At 42.4% G+C, this 16,809-nt stretch overlaps 1 protein-coding gene across 1 annotated transcript in view; it reads left to right on the top strand.

Annotated features, from left to right (window-relative positions):
* Window positions 1-257: 257 nt before the first annotated feature.
* The window catches only part of LOC129335961 (solute carrier organic anion transporter family member 1B3-like), a 37,846-nt gene continuing 21,294 nt past the window's right edge, over window positions 258-16,809 (top strand). The window contains exons 1-5 of the mRNA XM_054988876.1: window positions 258-341; window positions 3,757-3,915; window positions 11,399-11,540; window positions 12,536-12,668; window positions 16,219-16,319. Coding sequence (XP_054844851.1) covers window positions 3,781-3,915; window positions 11,399-11,540; window positions 12,536-12,668; window positions 16,219-16,319 — 511 coding nt within the window. The 5' untranslated portion in view covers window positions 258-341; window positions 3,757-3,780. The remainder of the gene's footprint in view (window positions 342-3,756; window positions 3,916-11,398; window positions 11,541-12,535; window positions 12,669-16,218; window positions 16,320-16,809) is intronic.

Genomic DNA, 16,809 nt, shown 5'->3' with positions numbered 1-16,809 from the left:
GGTCCAGAGCAAAGAGAAGAACAAACCATCGGAAACAATGAATGTTCCTGTCTCCAAACAATCCACAGGGTGCTTTCTAAGCAAGGTTGCAACTTGGGGAACGTTTTCTGCCTAGATAACTTCAATACTGTAAAAAGAATTTGTAGATTTGCCGGGAAGGGGAGAGATGGGTACAGGATTATGCAAGGAGTCCTAATTTTCTAAGGGGAAATTGCTATTTATTTAGGAAGCTGGGCAAGTTAATGATTGTCTCAGAACCGCCTTGTTTGGGGCGAAAATTCTGTGCTCTACATCCCTTCAAATGATCCCTTAGGTGCTGCTCAGCCGGACTCATCACCCTGGTAAGCTAACTTTTGTTTCTAGTTGTTCCTAGTGGGCATAAAAGAGGGCAATCTAGTTATCAAGGGCAATTGGTGCAAAAAAAAAAAGAAAACTTCAACAGTGTACACTGTTAAAAGCCAAACGTCTTTAACAGTGGTGTGTTGGTTAAAAGAGAACAACTGAGATGATCCCAAAGGGATGAAGGGGCTATGGATCAGTGGTCAAGTGCCTGGTTTGCATGCAGAAGATCTCAGGTTGGCATCTCCTGGCATTTCCAGTTATAGGTTGCAGATGGTGAGGGGAAACCTTTCTGTGCTTGAGCCATTGGAGAGTCAACAGCATTGAGCAAGATGAGCCCAACAGTCCAAGTCTAACCAGATGTGTCATTTTCCATGTGTACACTTACAAGTCCATCTTGTTATGGCATCAGAGCCAGCATGGTGTAGTGGTTAGAGTGTTGGGCTAGGATCTGAGAGAGTCCAGGTTTGAATCCCCACTCTGTCACGGAAGCTTGCTGGGTGACCTTGGGCCAGTCACGCACCGTCCGCCTAATCTACCTCGCAGGGTTGTTGTGGGGATAAAAGGGGAAAGAGGAGAATGATGTACACCGCTATGGGTCCCCACTGAAGGAAAAAGTGAGCTATAAAGAAAATAAATAAATCAGGTGGTTGCTCCTTTGGTAGAGAAGGAGAAAAAGTCTTATTTTGGTTGGGAAAAAAAGATCTGGTTCTGCTGCTTGGAAAGAAGGAAGTGGGGAAGGGGGACCTCCAGAGAAGGACTGCCTCTAATAGAAAGGGGGATCTTGGCAGGTGAAGAAATGAGAAAAACTGTACTTGCACAAATCCTGCATTGCTGATAAAGGTATAGGAGTCCTTGGACTCTTTGACATCAGATCACATTTGATGTCTTTGGATGTAGGAGTCAACCAGCCTGCAGACATTCAGTTAATCTACTACTTTGAGGGGTCTGCAACCTATGGCTTTAAGAGCCCAAAGTGGCTCAGTACAGAACCAAATACTCTCTTCAGAAAGAAAAAGAAACCTTTAAGTTAAGATCTGCTGGTAGGAATGGTGGGATGCTAGAATAATCAGTAGGGGAAACAAATAGCAGGCAAAGATTTCTGTGTGTTAAAGGGCTTTTTAGATATCTTTTACAGAAACAATAAAGGGTAGTCAGTTATCCAAGCACAAACAATATGCTGCTCGATGCCAGGGTGCTCAAACAATTTCTCAGGGTGCTCTTGTGGACATTTATTACTTATTATGTATGCCACTTCCTAGTAAAGGACTCGTAATGACCCGTGTTGGTGCTGCAGAAACTTTATTGATCATGAATCAATGTGTCAATTAACAGGAATGTTAAGCTATATATTTTAGTTATGCAGTTGGCTTTCTTATACTGGCTCTTCATTGTTTTCTTGCTGTGATCTTTAATTATAAATTTTTTCTAATTTGGGGTGGATTCAGGAGGAATAAAAGGAAGTACTTAAGTTAGGAGTAATTAAACCATGGAATACTGATAGTGGTGGCCGCTAGAGTAGATGACTTTAAAAGGGGATTAAACAGATTCCTACCAGTTACTGGAGTATTAGATGCAAAGAGTAGCGAAAAGTTGTGGCGCACCTCATCACTCGTGCCATTGGGAAATGTAGCCATGTAGTTGTGAGGAAATAGCTAGGTAACTACGCGGAAGGTTAAAGTCCAGGACTTCTCGGAACTTTTATCTGGCAGGGCCAGCTGGAGAAGTAGGGATGTAGCATAGCTGTTAAGTGGTTGGATGTGAATCAGCACTCTGTCGGTTCAAATCCCATTACTGCTTTGAGCTCAGCAGGTGGCCTAGGGTGAGCCCCTCCTCTCAACCCCAGCTGTTTTGTGGGGATGATCATGACATTGACTTTGTTCACCACTCTGAATAGGGCACTAATCTGTCTAGGAAAGCAGGATATAATCACACTCCTGTGATGATGATGATGATGATGATGATGATGATGATGATGATGATGATGATGATGATGATGATGATGATGATGATGATGTAGAGGGTAAGGATCTCAGTACATGGATGAGAAAGTGGCATTGGGGGTGGGGACATGGATGTGCATGATGCTTATGACATCACTAGGTTACTTCTGGGTACAACCTGGAAGTGACAGTGAGTAGCTCTAGGAATCGCTGGATATTCTAGGGTCAAACCATAGAAGTGGCCTGGCAAGCTTAGATGTGACTCTGATCTGTTGATGCTAGCCAGGAAATGGGCTGGTGGTCCTTCCTGGGCTCTTGATTGCAGAGAAATCTCCATTGTAAGGGGAATGCTGAGCTAGGGTTGCCACTGAGCTAAGGAGCCACTGGACTCAAATCCTGCTGTTCTACTGCAGACTGGTATGGGCTACCTATCTGCAGCTGTCTTTCCCAAGGTTGCCTCCTAGCAGTGGTATTCAAAGGTTTACTGCTTTTGTCAGAAGGGATTCCTTTTTGGTCATCGAGGGACCTATCATCCATGAACATGTCCAATCCTGTTTTACAGCTAATTAGGATAATGAGGTAGTAGAATCCCAAGGCAATAAAATGGATCATACCAATTAATTTTCCAGGTTGGGGATTACATATTTGAATGCTTCACTGTGCAAAAAGCCCCTGCAAGTAGAAAACTATTAAAGCAAAGAGCAGGTCCTTCTTTGGTCATGTTGATCTGCATTTTAATTATCCACAATCATCACAGTCTTCGTTTAGCCTGTGGTTGTCCATAACATTGACTTCTTAACTTCTGTTACTCAAATAATCCTTCATCTAGAAGTTTCCCCTCACTGTCAAAAGCACATACACAGTTGCTGTATCAGTGGTTAAGTGGTTGGACTGAATCTGCACTCTGCTGGTTGGAATCCCACTACTGCCATGAGCTTAGCAGGTGACCTTGGGTAAGTGGTTGGGCTGTGAATCAGCACTCTGCTGGTTCAACTCCCACTACTGCCATAAGCTCAGCAGGTGGTATTGAATAAGTGGTTGGGCTGCGAATCAACACTCGCTGGTTCGAATCCCACTACTGCCATGAGCTCAGTAGGTAGTCTTGGGTAAGCCACTCTTCTCAGCCCCAGCTCCCCAGCTGTATTGTGCAGGTAGTAACAACATTGATCTTTTTCACTGCTCTTATTGGGGCACTAATCTGTCTAGAAGAATGGTATATAAGTACAGCTATTATTGGTTACTGTTATACCACCACAACTTCCAATGAGGTTGGTCACAGGGCAGGTTGTGATGATTTTTCCATTATTAAAACTGAAGGTGAGATGAAATACCAACAAAGGTCTTAAATGGCTTTGATCTTTGCTTCTCCATCCAAAAAGGTGGATTTATCATTGAAATAAAGCAGGTGGGTGTGGAGGGAGGTGAAAAACTACGTGTATGTAGATAATGTCAGAGTTTTCTTTGTTGGGAACAGGGAATCCACTCAAGATAAGAAATCATGACGATGCAGGTGGACCCAGATAATGCAAGTGAATCATCCATGGAAGTGGATCCCTCTCACCAACCTTTAGAGGGAGAAGCCTACAAGGAGCTACCGGTCAAGAAAAAAAGCTCATGCTGCACAGGACTGAAGGTATTTAATGTAGCTAATAAGTTTTCTCTTTGGGATGGTAGTTCTTGGCTTCGGGGGGAAGTCTTCCAATCAGTTGGATAATGGTTGGGTAGGACCCATCGTAGGGTTCAGTCATTCTTTGTTATTTACCATCATGGACTTGGGGTGTTCTTGGACTCAAGTCACCAGACATGCAGCTCATGTTCATACCGCAAAGCTAGCTGCAGATATTGGTGGCCTATTGGTGTCCCTCCATTAAACATTCCAGCTTCTTCTTGATATGGGTACATACACACACACAAACACACATTTCCTCTCTCTTGGAGATGGTAGCAGAAAACAACTCTTGCACACCTTCAAACCCAGCAAAGCAAAGGAAAAGGACTTGTTATCCTTTTGCCAGGCCTGCGAGGCGGATCTGTTCCGCCAGACATATGAGCGGTGCTAGGCAGAGCCCCCCTGGCCAGTTGATGGTTGATGGTGGATTGGGCCCTCCCCACCACAAATACCCCCCCCCATCTCCAGAGCATCTTCGTAGTAAAAAGATGATTTAATCTTTTTTCTACGAAGATGCTCTGGAGATGATTTAGGCTGGTTAGTTGTGCTGCTATGTTCATGTTTATATGTATTTTAACTTGTGTAGTAATTTTGGATGTGTTTATGGTTACTAGTTTATAATAATCGTTTTATGTATTTTAACTGTATGTGTCTGTAATCTGCCCTGAGCCTGCTGGAAATGTGAGGAAGGTGGAATATAAATAAATAAATAAATAAATAAATAAATAAATAAATAAATAAATAAATATGAAAGGGCCACACTGCCATATCCAGAACCCTTTCCACAGGAAACTGGAGATTACTCCAGAGGACCCAGTGATGCCACCTGGACTAATCTAGTATCCCTCACTAGGCATAACATTAAAAACTACAGGATACAAAATTAAGGAGACAAAGCATTCCTTTGCCTTGGGGTAACTGGTGTTAAGGCCCTGCTTTGCAGGATTTGAGTCCAGTGGCACCTTAGAGACCAACAAGATTTTCAGAATGTAAGCTTTCAAGAGTCAGAGCTCCCTTCTTCAGACACAGAAGGCCCTGCTTGTAGCTGAAACAGTTCCCATGTCACATGAAACTGGAACGTGATGCAGAGGCTAAACTAATGGAACTAGTAGGGAAGACAATAAAAACAAAAGCTTGCCCTGCTTACTCAACCAATGAAGTTTTAATTTCTTTAGGGTAAGACAACATACATTTACAAATAAAGTGTAAGTGGAAGAATATGGACTCCTACAGCAGTAGGCAGCACAACTTCTAAGAGCTAAGCTACAAGAGACGAATTACACGAGGAGAAGCACATGAAAGGAGTTGTAATGTTAGCAGGGAAGCTGAGTTTTAAAAGAGATCGGAAGGCTTTGTCAATTTCCCCTCTCTACAGAGCCAGGGAGAAGCTGCTCAGAGGGTTTGTTAATTTCCTCTTTGCCTCCCAAAGGCTCTGTCAGTTTCATCACCCCTTCTAGGGATTCCTTTCTTGTAGTTTGGCTCTAAGATTGCATCATACCCCTACAGCTGTTTTCTGTTCAGTAAACTCTCTCCCTCCCTCTCTCTGACTGGCTGTTTCTAAATAATCTTTCCCACTAACCCTGTTTACAGAGCTCTGGTCTCCAGCCATACCTAATCAGGAAAAGAATAAACATTCCTAATGATTAGTTCCTATCAGTCCATTATTCCAGACATTTAGTAAGCATTCGACTTAACAAAGGATGGTTACCAAGCAGTCACAAAAATAACAATGAATGCAACAAAATTGTCACCCATCTTTATTGCTGAAGCAAATGGACCCATGCCTTTTACAAAATGCGCATCTAACACATCGGCTGCTTTATTCATTTACTAAAGTGAAGCTCTCCAAATTCATGGGTAGACTTAAGGAATAATTAAATATTTATTTATTTATTTATAGTCCTTTTTTACTGAGACTCAAGCCGGGTTACACAATGTGAGTCACTGCAGTCTATATCAAAGACATTTCAATAAACATATAATGGGGATATATATGCAAATTTAGAAAGATATTTTTAAAAAACCACAGAGAAATCCAACCACAGAAATCTAATACAGAGCTGAGGAAATGCTGCAACAGAGCATAAGGAATTCTATGACTGACATATTAGACAACATAGAAACTACCCAGTAAGATCATACTAACAGCAATGGTAGTGGAGTCTATGGTCTATCAATATTTACAACAATACTAGTAAATTATTTTATTTATGTCATTTATAGTCCACCTTTCTCAGTGAGACTCAAGGCAGATTACACACTATGAGATTAGTACAATCAGAAACAAGTGCATTTCAATACAGTATCAAGGACATTTCCACAAACAATGCCATAGGGTAAACAGGCACATGTTTAAAAGATATAACATTAGTAAGAATCTAATATAGAGTAGAAAAAATACTGAAACAGAACATAGTCAATTCTAGGACTGACATTAGACAACATGGAGCACAGGTGGTATATAGGAGTACATATTTAATGCAACAGATAATATGTAAGGCAATATAGTGATGAAGTCTACGGTCCCTAACTCATTAGCGAAGCATCTGAGACCCCATCCCTACAATACAGCCCTCTCATTTGAGTAAAAAGCCTTTTTGAATATTTCGGTTTTGCATCGTTTGCGGAAAGCTAAGAGAGTGGGGGCTTTCCTGACCTCCTCAGGCAGGTCATTCCACAGGATAGGGGCCAAGAGAAGTAAAGGCTGTGGTCCCTCCTCATCCCTTTACTGATGGATCTCTATGACACTACTTCCTTACAGTACAGCCCTCCAGTATAAGTAATCTGAGAATATGGTCTGACATATGGGTTGGTGGGGAGAGCCTTCATAAGAGACTCAAAACGAATGGAAACTAACCCAGTGGATTAGTTTCAATTAGCAAAAAACATGCAGAGTGGAAGGGTTAAACCCCTCCCTATCTCCTTATACATCATAGCTCTGCTTTGAACGGGGGGCAGGGTTCACACCACTGCAGTTTGCCTTTAAAAATAACAGAGAAGAACTGGTTACAGATTTCCCCGCACATCTTTTGTCCCTGACCACAATGCACCTTTCTCAGGCACTTTAGACATTCTTCTCCCAAACACAGGAGTGCCATTGATCTGCCAGCACTTCCCCTATGGAAAAGGTTTAAATGATGCGTCCCTGCAGATGGCGAGCGATGGCGTCTTTCCAATGGAATGAGCACCATGCTAAGCATGGCAGGGCACTTATTTCGCAGGAAAGAAATCTCACTAAATTATTCCATCCATAAGGTTGAGTTATTTAAATGTTCTCCTAATCGCACGTGACCTGCTAGTGGTAAAGTGGCCTTCGTGTGGGTGGAAGAAGTTCTGGAGAAGACTGATATCCTAGAAATATTTGCCTAGAACAAACAGACAATCAACTCTGGAGGGAAAAGGGGAGGGTGGTGGTGGTGATATAAGAGTACCACTTGCTGGTAAGCTTCCTAAAGAGGAGCAATAACTCTGGGTAGGGCTTTTTTTCTGGGAAAAGAGGTGGCGGAACTCAGTGGGTTGCCCTCGGAGAAAATGGTCACATGGCTGGTGGCCCCACCCCCTGATCTCCAGACAGAGGGCAATCTAAACTCCCCTCTTTCTGGAGATCAGGGGGGTGGGGCCACCAGCCATGTGACCATTTTCAAGAGGTTCCGGAACGGCATTCCAGCTGGAAAAAAAGCCCTGACTCTGGGATGCCAAGAAATATGGTTCAAGTAATTTGTTATGATATTTTTCATTCCCGTTATCCAGGATGACCATTCTTCATGATCAAAATACACCTGTACGTTTGGCTTGGAATTCTTCTCTCTTTCTCTCTCTCTTTTTTACACCATGCTGTCAACAGCACCCAAAAGTTCAATCCCCAGTTAATTTTGTTTACTCACCTTTAACCATGCAGTATAAACTATTTCAGCTTTTCCCCTATATATATATATATGTGTGTCTATTTGTTTTGGGACAGGATGAAAACACAAATAGAGTTGTGTTGACCAACCTGGATAATATTTAAGCAATTGTCAGCGTCCACTGGAGAGTTAGGGGATAAAAGTTTGACATGAATCAGGAAGCTCCATGTTAGTATCTTGCCTCCACCATGATCTAAGTTAGATGGCCTAAAGCAAGACACTTTCCCTTAACCTCGGTCCCCCCTCTGTTATAACTTATAGAGTTTGAAGCTTCCTACCTTACAGGGTTGTTGTAAGGCTGTTGTAACATCTACAATATGATTATGTGAACAGTTTTGATAGTATGATAAAATACAATTGCTGTTGTTATTAAAAATGATCGAGTCCCTATCTTATAAATTCAGTAATTCAGGGCTAAATAATTACATATATGATGGACCTCTAATGATAGAGAAATAATGTTTGTTTTCACTGTGTGCTATAATTCAGAAAATAAGGCCAAATCCACACTCACTCACCATCCACTTATCTCGTGCAGTCGTGGCAATCGGGTTCATTCCGCTACCATGCTGTGCATCTTCACATTCACCCTTCCATTGCGTCTTTATGGCACAATCAGTTCTCCACATGCCACTGAGTAAAGTGTCACAGTGGGCGGTTCCACCCTCCGCCGTCAGAATTGACGGCGCTCATCACTTGCAGTTTTTTTTTTAAAAAACGGTCAATTATCCGGTATACCAATATCTTGACTCCGGTGGCCGTTTCTTTTCCCGTGCAAACCGCTGCTCACTATGGTTGGTTTACCGGTATACTGACCTTTATGCACTGTGAAGAAAAAGGTAAGAAAACGGATTTCCGCCAATATCACGTGGTTTTGAGGGAAGGCGCAATAGTGGTGCGGTGATGGCAGGGAACACGTGGAATGGGAAAAGTGTGTGAGTATCTGCATGAATAGCGCGCCGCTTGCAAAAAAGGAGCAGAAACAAAAAGGAAGTGTGGATTCGGCCTAAGTCATGCATCAGCATTTTAAATTACAAATAATCAAAGGCCCAACCACAAAGATGTCTAAAGGCCAATCTTCTGGCAGTTTAGAGGAAGCATCTAAAAATATCCCTCAACAAGAATTTGCCCACATTCGGTGAAAGCAAGAGACTACATGGGTCCTCTGCTATAACCTGACTCCCTAGACCTGAAGGATTATGAGCTGTTGCGGGAATATCCTAGCTAGAATTCTGTCATCAGACACAGTGCTGGGCCTTCCAGGAAAGAGGAAGCCAGGACCTGATGGTTTTGAGGTTCATGGGGCCTACCCCAAATTTATGTGTATCAGCCACATAATGGACTGCATGACTTTCTTTGTTATAATTCCCTTCTGGTATTGCAAAGAGAGCTGCTGCCTTCTTGGCAATCCAAAAACTAAAAAAAGAGGCACCTCTAAGCAAATCAGTGTACAGAAGCCCTCTAATATTGTAGAGCCTAAGCAACTTCCTTTGAAATTTGGTATTTGATTCACGTATCCAGGGCTTTTTTTCTGGGAAAGAGGTGGTGGAACTCAGTGGGCTGCCCTCGGAGAAAATGGTCACATGGCTGGTGGCCCCGCCCCCTGATCTCCAGACAGAGGGTAGTTTAGATTGCCCACCACACCGCTCCAGTGGCGCGGAGGGCAATCTAAACTCCCCTCTGTCTGGAGATCAGGGGGTGGGGCCACCAGCCATGTGACCATTTTCAAGATGTTCCGGAACTCCGTTCCCCTCGTTCCCCCTGAAAAAAAGCCCTGCATGTATCTATGGAGGTTTCCCTGGTGAAGTGGTTAAAGAGCACGAGACTCTAATCTGGAGAGCCGGTTTTGATTCCCCACTTCTCCGCTTGAAGCCAGCTGGGAAACCTTGGGTCAGTCACAGCTTCTTGGAGCTCTCAGCCCCACCCACCTCACAAGGTGTTTTGTTGTGGGGATAATAATGACATACTTTGTAAACCACTCTGAGTGGGAATTAAGTTGTTCTGCAGGGCTGTATATAAATCAAATGTTGTTGTTGTGTTTTGCTTTTATGTAATAGCTACATATTTAAAGACATGCAACTTTCAAATAGCCCTTCATTGGCTTAAATAATTTGAAAATCTATCAAAAGAGAGGCACTCGGGGGGGAACAAAGCAAGGCAGCACCAACAGTTCCCCTCTTCAGTATCACTACAGAATATAATAATAATGAAAAATTATACACACATAATCAAGTACAAATATGAAAAATTAACAATGTATAAAGAATATAGTCACCATCAATCACTAACCATAATTTAAAATCCAATCAGTCAATAATGTACATCATAGATAAATAACAGCCAGAATCCAGTATCTAAATAATTTCTCAGTAAGCATACATTATATGTCAAGAAGAAGAATTCAACGTTCCACAAACAAAATGTCCATGAGAGGTTATCAATAAGATCTAAATCACGGCCAGCTGTTCCCTCCACAGGAGACCAGGGTGGAGCAGCCTGTGGCTCAGATGAGGTCCAGTCACTCCTGGGAGAAGTTGGGCTGGGATTCACATTATTGACTGATTGGAGTTTATATTATGGTTAGTGATTGATGGTGTCTATATTCTTTATACATTGTTAATTTTTCATATTTGTACTTGATTAAGTGTGTATAATTTTTCATTATTATTATATTGTGTAGTGATACTTAAATAGTTTGAAAGACAGAGGGAAGCTCCTGGAACGTCCTGGCTAGACATGGGCACGAACCAAAAAAATGTAATGAATCAGCGGTTCATGGGTCGGTGCCACCGACGAACCCAAACTAATGAACCGCAATGAGCATTTCCTGCTGACGAACCGGTTCAAGGTTCATGGGCATCAGAACGGCCCCCGTTGGACTTAGAGAGCCCATATTCCCAGGGAGTATTTAGCAGGCTCTCCTCCAGCCAGCACCCAAGTTTGGTCAAAATTGCAATAGAGATCTTGGAGTTATACCCTCTCCAATCCGAGGCCCCCAGGAAACTCCCATTCAATACAATTAGAGCCACTAGTTGACGTTGGCCCAGTGTACAAGGGGTTGGCCGTCAGAACTGCTTATCAAGGTTTGCAGGGATGAGATTGGAGTGCCCATGGCTACAGAACACCCCCCTTCCCCCTCCCTCCCCCCGGGTGTCTTCTACCATGTAACCAATTGTAACCAATTTGCAGCTCCATGGTTGGAAGGAAGACCTGCCAATCAAGGTAAGCTGGGCTTCGATTCGGGTTTCCAGGCGACAGAAGGAGTGCAGACAGAGTTCAGGCATTCCCCCGGGTCCATTTCCAAGGGAATTGATTGATGGTGCCTGACTGCCTGGCTTCACGAACCGCGGGCGAACACAACGAACCAGGCTTTCAATGAACGCTGGTTCATGAACAGACAATCAGGCGGTTCGTGGGTTTTTTGTGTTCGTAATGCAGTTCATGCCCATGTTTAGTCCTGGCCTTTTCAGGATGTTGCATAACTCCCCTGATGCCAAGGGACCCTAATGTTCAGCATGTTTTTTTCTTCCATCTTTCCTCAGGCCTTCCTTGCTGCCTTGTCCTTTGCGTACTTCAGTAAGTCATTTTCGGCGGCCATCATGAAAAGTTCCTTCACACAATTGGAAAGGAGATTTGGCATTTCATCTTCTACAGCTGGCTTCATGGATGGAGGCTTTGAAATGGGTAATTGCTTTAAGGGAGGCCAAACTGGACCCCAAGTTGACAAGTTTGTGTGGCTTCTTTGCACCCCAAATATTATTGGCTACCACTTTCCATTTCCCACATAAGTGCAAGCACAGCTTGGAGGCAAAGCATCCCACCTCCTATACTGGTTCATTCTTGAAGGGTTTATCCCTCAAGGAATGGTGGAGTGAATAGAATATTCTGAACATCTAGAGATACAGAGGGTCATAGTAACAAGTTCCCAAATGGACAAGCCAGAGAAATCAATGGAGTCTATAAAGGTGGTTTCAGATGACATTGCAGTACTTCTTATAAACTTATCCTACAAGATCCAAATACAGAATCACTGATCTGTGATTGAATTATTTACTTCATTGATACCCCACTTTTCTTCCTAATGAGGACACAAAGTAGCTTACAACATTTCCCTGTCTCCATTTTACCCTCAAAACCACACTGTGGGGTAGATTAGTCTGAAAGTGTTATTGGTCCAAGGTCACCTAGTAAACTTTCTTGGCAGAGTGGGGATTTGAAACTAGTTCTCCCAAATCCTAGTATAACACTTCAGCCACTCTACCATGCTGGCACTCTGCTATGCTATGCAGAAGCTGACCCTTTGGATATTTCCAAACCAAAACAGTGCCCAAAATTCCCTGTTTCTTTTCAGATTGGAAACACCCCTGAACGAAGCAAATTACTCCCGAAACTCCATGATTCTTTCACGTTATTTCAACACTGTTTTCAGTTGGGACTGCCAATTCCCAATGTTCCTGAACCTGCAAAAATTTACCTGAAATGGTTTTTAGAAGTTATACTAGTACTCCCAAAATTTCAGGAAAACAATGATCATGCCCTTTATGAAATAAAACAAAACAAAAATTTTTGAACTGCACACCCCTAGTTGACTTTGCTACTCTCTTCAGTTCCTCTGTTTCCTTGTGGTAGCTAGCCTGAGGCCACCCTTGGCCTCCTTGACCCTTTCTGTTGTTTTTTAGGCAATTTGTTAGTTATCTCCTTTGTGAGTTATTTTGGGGCAAAACTTCATCGGCCACGAATCATTGCTCTTGGTTGTTTCATCATGTCTCTTGGGAGTTTCTTAGCAACAACACCACATTTCTTCATGGGACAGTAAGTATTTCTATCTACTTGAATTAACTTGGTGCTGGGATTATTCTCATCAATCCAAAGGTGTGTCTATGGGTCAAAACACACAGGGCAAGTATTGGATCCTGCAAGGATCCCTGGGAATTGTAGTTAAAAAAAACCCAGCCACTCATGTGAATCTCAGCTGGGGAGAATTGCAACTGGAGGGACTTTCTGTCTCTCTCACACACTCTCTCTCTCTTTCTCTCTTTCAAAAATCCTCTGGAGAGCTCAGGGGTGGTGGTAGGGGGTTGGGAACGATGTAAAAGAGGCAGGAAAAAAGCTGACGTGTTTTGTGAGCGAGAGAGAAACTCAGTCCCTCCCATTTTCATTCTCCCGTTCTCCTGGCAGGGTCCTGTTACATCCCCCGCCCCACACCTCTGAGCTCCTGAAGGAAAACCAGCAGATTGGATTTTAGAAAGAGAGAATCTCTCCACTTGAGCAGCTGTTCTTTGCAAGAAGAACAGGTTTTCCTCCAGTTGCTTGGGAGAGGGTAAGGCTACCATTCCCAGAAAAGCCTGTGGGACCAATCAAGTGCTCTTCATGTGTAATTTGTCTCATGTGTTTCCACTCTAAGCTACAAATGTATACAGTCTTCATTGTTATTCCTTCTCCCAGGAAGATCCCTGAGATCTGTAAATCTAGAATGGTAAGAACAACAACAACAACTGTACTTATATACCACTCTTCTAGACAGATTAGTGTCCCACTCAGAGCAGTTAACAAAGTCAGTGTATTATTATCCCCACAATACAGCTGGGAAGCTGGGGTTGAGAGAAGGGGCTTACCCAAAGTCACCTGCTGAGTTCATGAAAGTAGTGGAATTTGAACCAGCAGAGAGTTGATTCACAACCCAACCAGTTAAGCACTATGCTACAGCAGCTTTAGGATGAGGGTGGGGAAAGAAAGAGCAGTGTTTCTCAAACTGTGCCCCGCAAAAGAACAGCTAATGCACTGCAAGAAGTAAATAATATACCAAACACTTCCAGATATCCAAACACTGAGGAGTGCCTGCTGTGAAAGCGAAGCTGGACAGGGGACAACCATCCCTGTTAATACTGTTAGATCTATCAGCAGCCTTTGACCTGCCATTTGTTCTTATCCACTGGATGAAATATAGATTTGGAATTTGGGAGGTAGCTTCTGTCTTTTCTGTCTGATTGGACACTAAGACACTGGAGGAATAGAATCAGTGGGCTGGGATTTGTTCTGTGGGGTGCATCAGGATTCCTTTCTGTACTCCACATCCTTTGATATCTATACGAGCCCATGGAATGAGATTGTCTAGCACTTTGGGGTTGGGTGTCATCAATATACACGTGACATTCCGCTCTTTATTCCATTATCCAAGCCTCTAGATGCATCTGTCTGAAACCAGACAAGACAGAGGTAATGCCGGTCAGGAAGCCTGAGAGGAACTGAACCCCCTTGTCTTGGATGGAGTGGAATTGGCAATTGCAGAGCAGATTAGGAACTTGGGGTGCTCATGGACCTGGACTTGCTTTTTGAAAAGCAGGCTGGCATGGGGGTCATAAGTGCCTTTTACCAGCTGCTCCTGGTTTGCCAACAGTTTCATTTCTTAGACTCAGCCAATTTTGCCATGCTAATCCATATTTCTGTAACTTCACATGTACATTCTTACTATAATGTGCTCTTTGTTGGGCTGCCCTTGAAGACAACCCAGAACCTTCATCTGGTTCAGAATGTGGCATCTTGATTATTGTGAAGGGCTGGCCGATGGGAACGTACCTTGCTTATTTTTAAAACAACAACATGGTCTGCCATTTTGTTTTTGAGTGCAGCTCAAGATGCTGGCTGTGAGTGACCTTTAAAGTCCTTTACAGCCTAAGACCCACTTATCTAAAATACCTCTTCCCATATGTCCCCGTGTGCCAGTTGCCATCCTCAAGTTGCTAAAGGCAAGTTGTTCTCCCTCTTAGGGTAGCTTGCCTGACATCAATTAGACCCTGTACTTTCTCCACAGAAGCTCTCACTTTATGGAATGGCCTCCCTGGGGGGGCACCATCTCTGAGGGAGTTTCAGAGGTGCTACATGGCTTTTCTTTTTCTTTTCTTTTTTTTAAAATAAATTTTATTTTATCAAAGTAAAAAAGGGATACAGAAAGAAAAAAAGGGGGAAGGGAAGAATTAATGAGGTCAAGAAGATTTTGCAACTTTTTGCTACAAGAACTGTTAGAATACAGAATACACAAAAACTTAATCTTTTTCAGTATTTGTCCATATAGCAATGAAGATTACTACTATTGTTAAATCCCGTTACTATATATTATTCCTCTATACTACACATACTTAATGCATACCACCTTTTTCTCCGCACTTAGTAATAAAAATTAATAATCAAAAAGGGAAGACTCCTCATTCCATTTTTACTATAATATTTCATCTTATCTCTTTATATAACTGATTAACATAACTTTTAGGATAACAATCATCTCTCTACTTATCCTTGGCTTTACTGATGTTTCCATATCCTACAAACTATTTTAGCAATTATATATTCAATTATATATTCATACATTTTCCCCCTTGTCAGACTATAACCTCTTATGAGCTATGTACAATAAGTCAATATATGATCTTATTCCATTTGTAAGACTGCAACATCTTATATATTCTATTCTTTCTAAGCAAAATAATTCCCTCATTTCTCTTCAAATCCTCTTATTGGTCTTCTATTTATATAACTCGTCAATTTTGCCATCACTGCATATTCTGCCATCTTGTCTTTCCAAATTTCCTTGGTTGGGCATGGCGTTTCAATTTGCTAGGGATTTCAATTGGGCATTGGCTGCAGGCATTCTTTTAGGAGACAGGGATTATTTTATTTACTTCATTTATACCCTAGGGAGTCCTGTGGTGCAGAGTGGTAAGCGGCAGTACTGCAGCCCAAGCTCTGCTCATGACCTGAGTTCGATCCTGGCGGAAGCCGGGTTCAGGTAGCCGGCTCAAGGTTGACTCAGCCTTCCATCCTTCCAAGGTCGGTAAAATGAGTACCCAGTTTCCAGGGGGTAAAGTGTAGATGACTGGGGAAGGCAATGGCAAACCACCCCATTACAAAAGCCTGCCAAGAAAATGTCGTAATGCGACATCCCCCTATGGGTCAGTAATGACTTGGTGCTTGCACAGGGGACTACCTTTAACTTTTAACCTCATTGATAACCTTCCTCTCTCCCCGGTGGGAACCCAAGGGTTTTTATTCTATTCTGCATTTTTAAAATTTGAATTTGTATACCACCTTCAGCTGTGGAAAACATGGAATATAAATATTTAAACAAACAAACGTCTTTACCATGAAACCACCATCATCAATCAAAATGCTGGGGGAAAGCAGTTTTGTGCCTTTTTAGAACCATTGCTTCCAGATATTTTACTCCATCTCTTCTTATCCAAATTGTAGGTTATTGAAAATCATCATTTTGCTATTTCCTCTTGTTACTGACAACAAATACCTCCCTAGTCCTTTATCGACCTTATTGATTATCATTACTAAATTGAACTTTTCCCTCCTTTTTCAGTTATAAATATGAGACATTATCCCATTCATCAGACAACGCAACATCCTATATCCCTCCCTGCTCAGGAAATCAAATTGTTACGGGATTAGAAGGGATTCCAGGTGAGGTTGTGATTACTGCATGGATGGTTATGAACATTTAAGTACGAAACTATACACTATATTAACATGGAGCAGCTGCTGAAAATGACATCCTCGTTTCAAATTATTTCCTTCTCTGGAAAAGTACACTTCCAGTTACATCTGGAAGTGATGTCACAATACTATAGAAATTTTCCTATCTCTATGGTAAAAACCATAGAGATTGGGAGAATTCCTAGAATGCTGTGATGTCACATGATGTTGTTCCACCTCCCTTTTTTCCTGCTGGAGCAAAAAGGTCAACTAGTGTGAATTCTGATTTGCAAAAGCTTATGGTCAAATAAATCCTGCCACTGGAGCTTATCATGTATTGTGATATCATCTATTCGTGTGTTTCCCCTGTCTGCCACTGGTGCAGGCATGGAAATATATGTGATGATCTCACAGTAAGAGGTAAGTGATCCTTCCAGTTTTGGGGAACAAAGAGGGGCTTTTGTGTTATTCCAGAATT

This window comes from Eublepharis macularius, chromosome 9 (assembly GCF_028583425.1).
Source record: "Eublepharis macularius isolate TG4126 chromosome 9, MPM_Emac_v1.0, whole genome shotgun sequence".
Lineage (NCBI taxonomy): Eukaryota > Metazoa > Chordata > Lepidosauria > Squamata > Eublepharidae > Eublepharis > Eublepharis macularius.
Note: the sequence above shows the minus strand (reverse complement) of the source record. Positions and strands in the feature narration are given on the sequence as shown.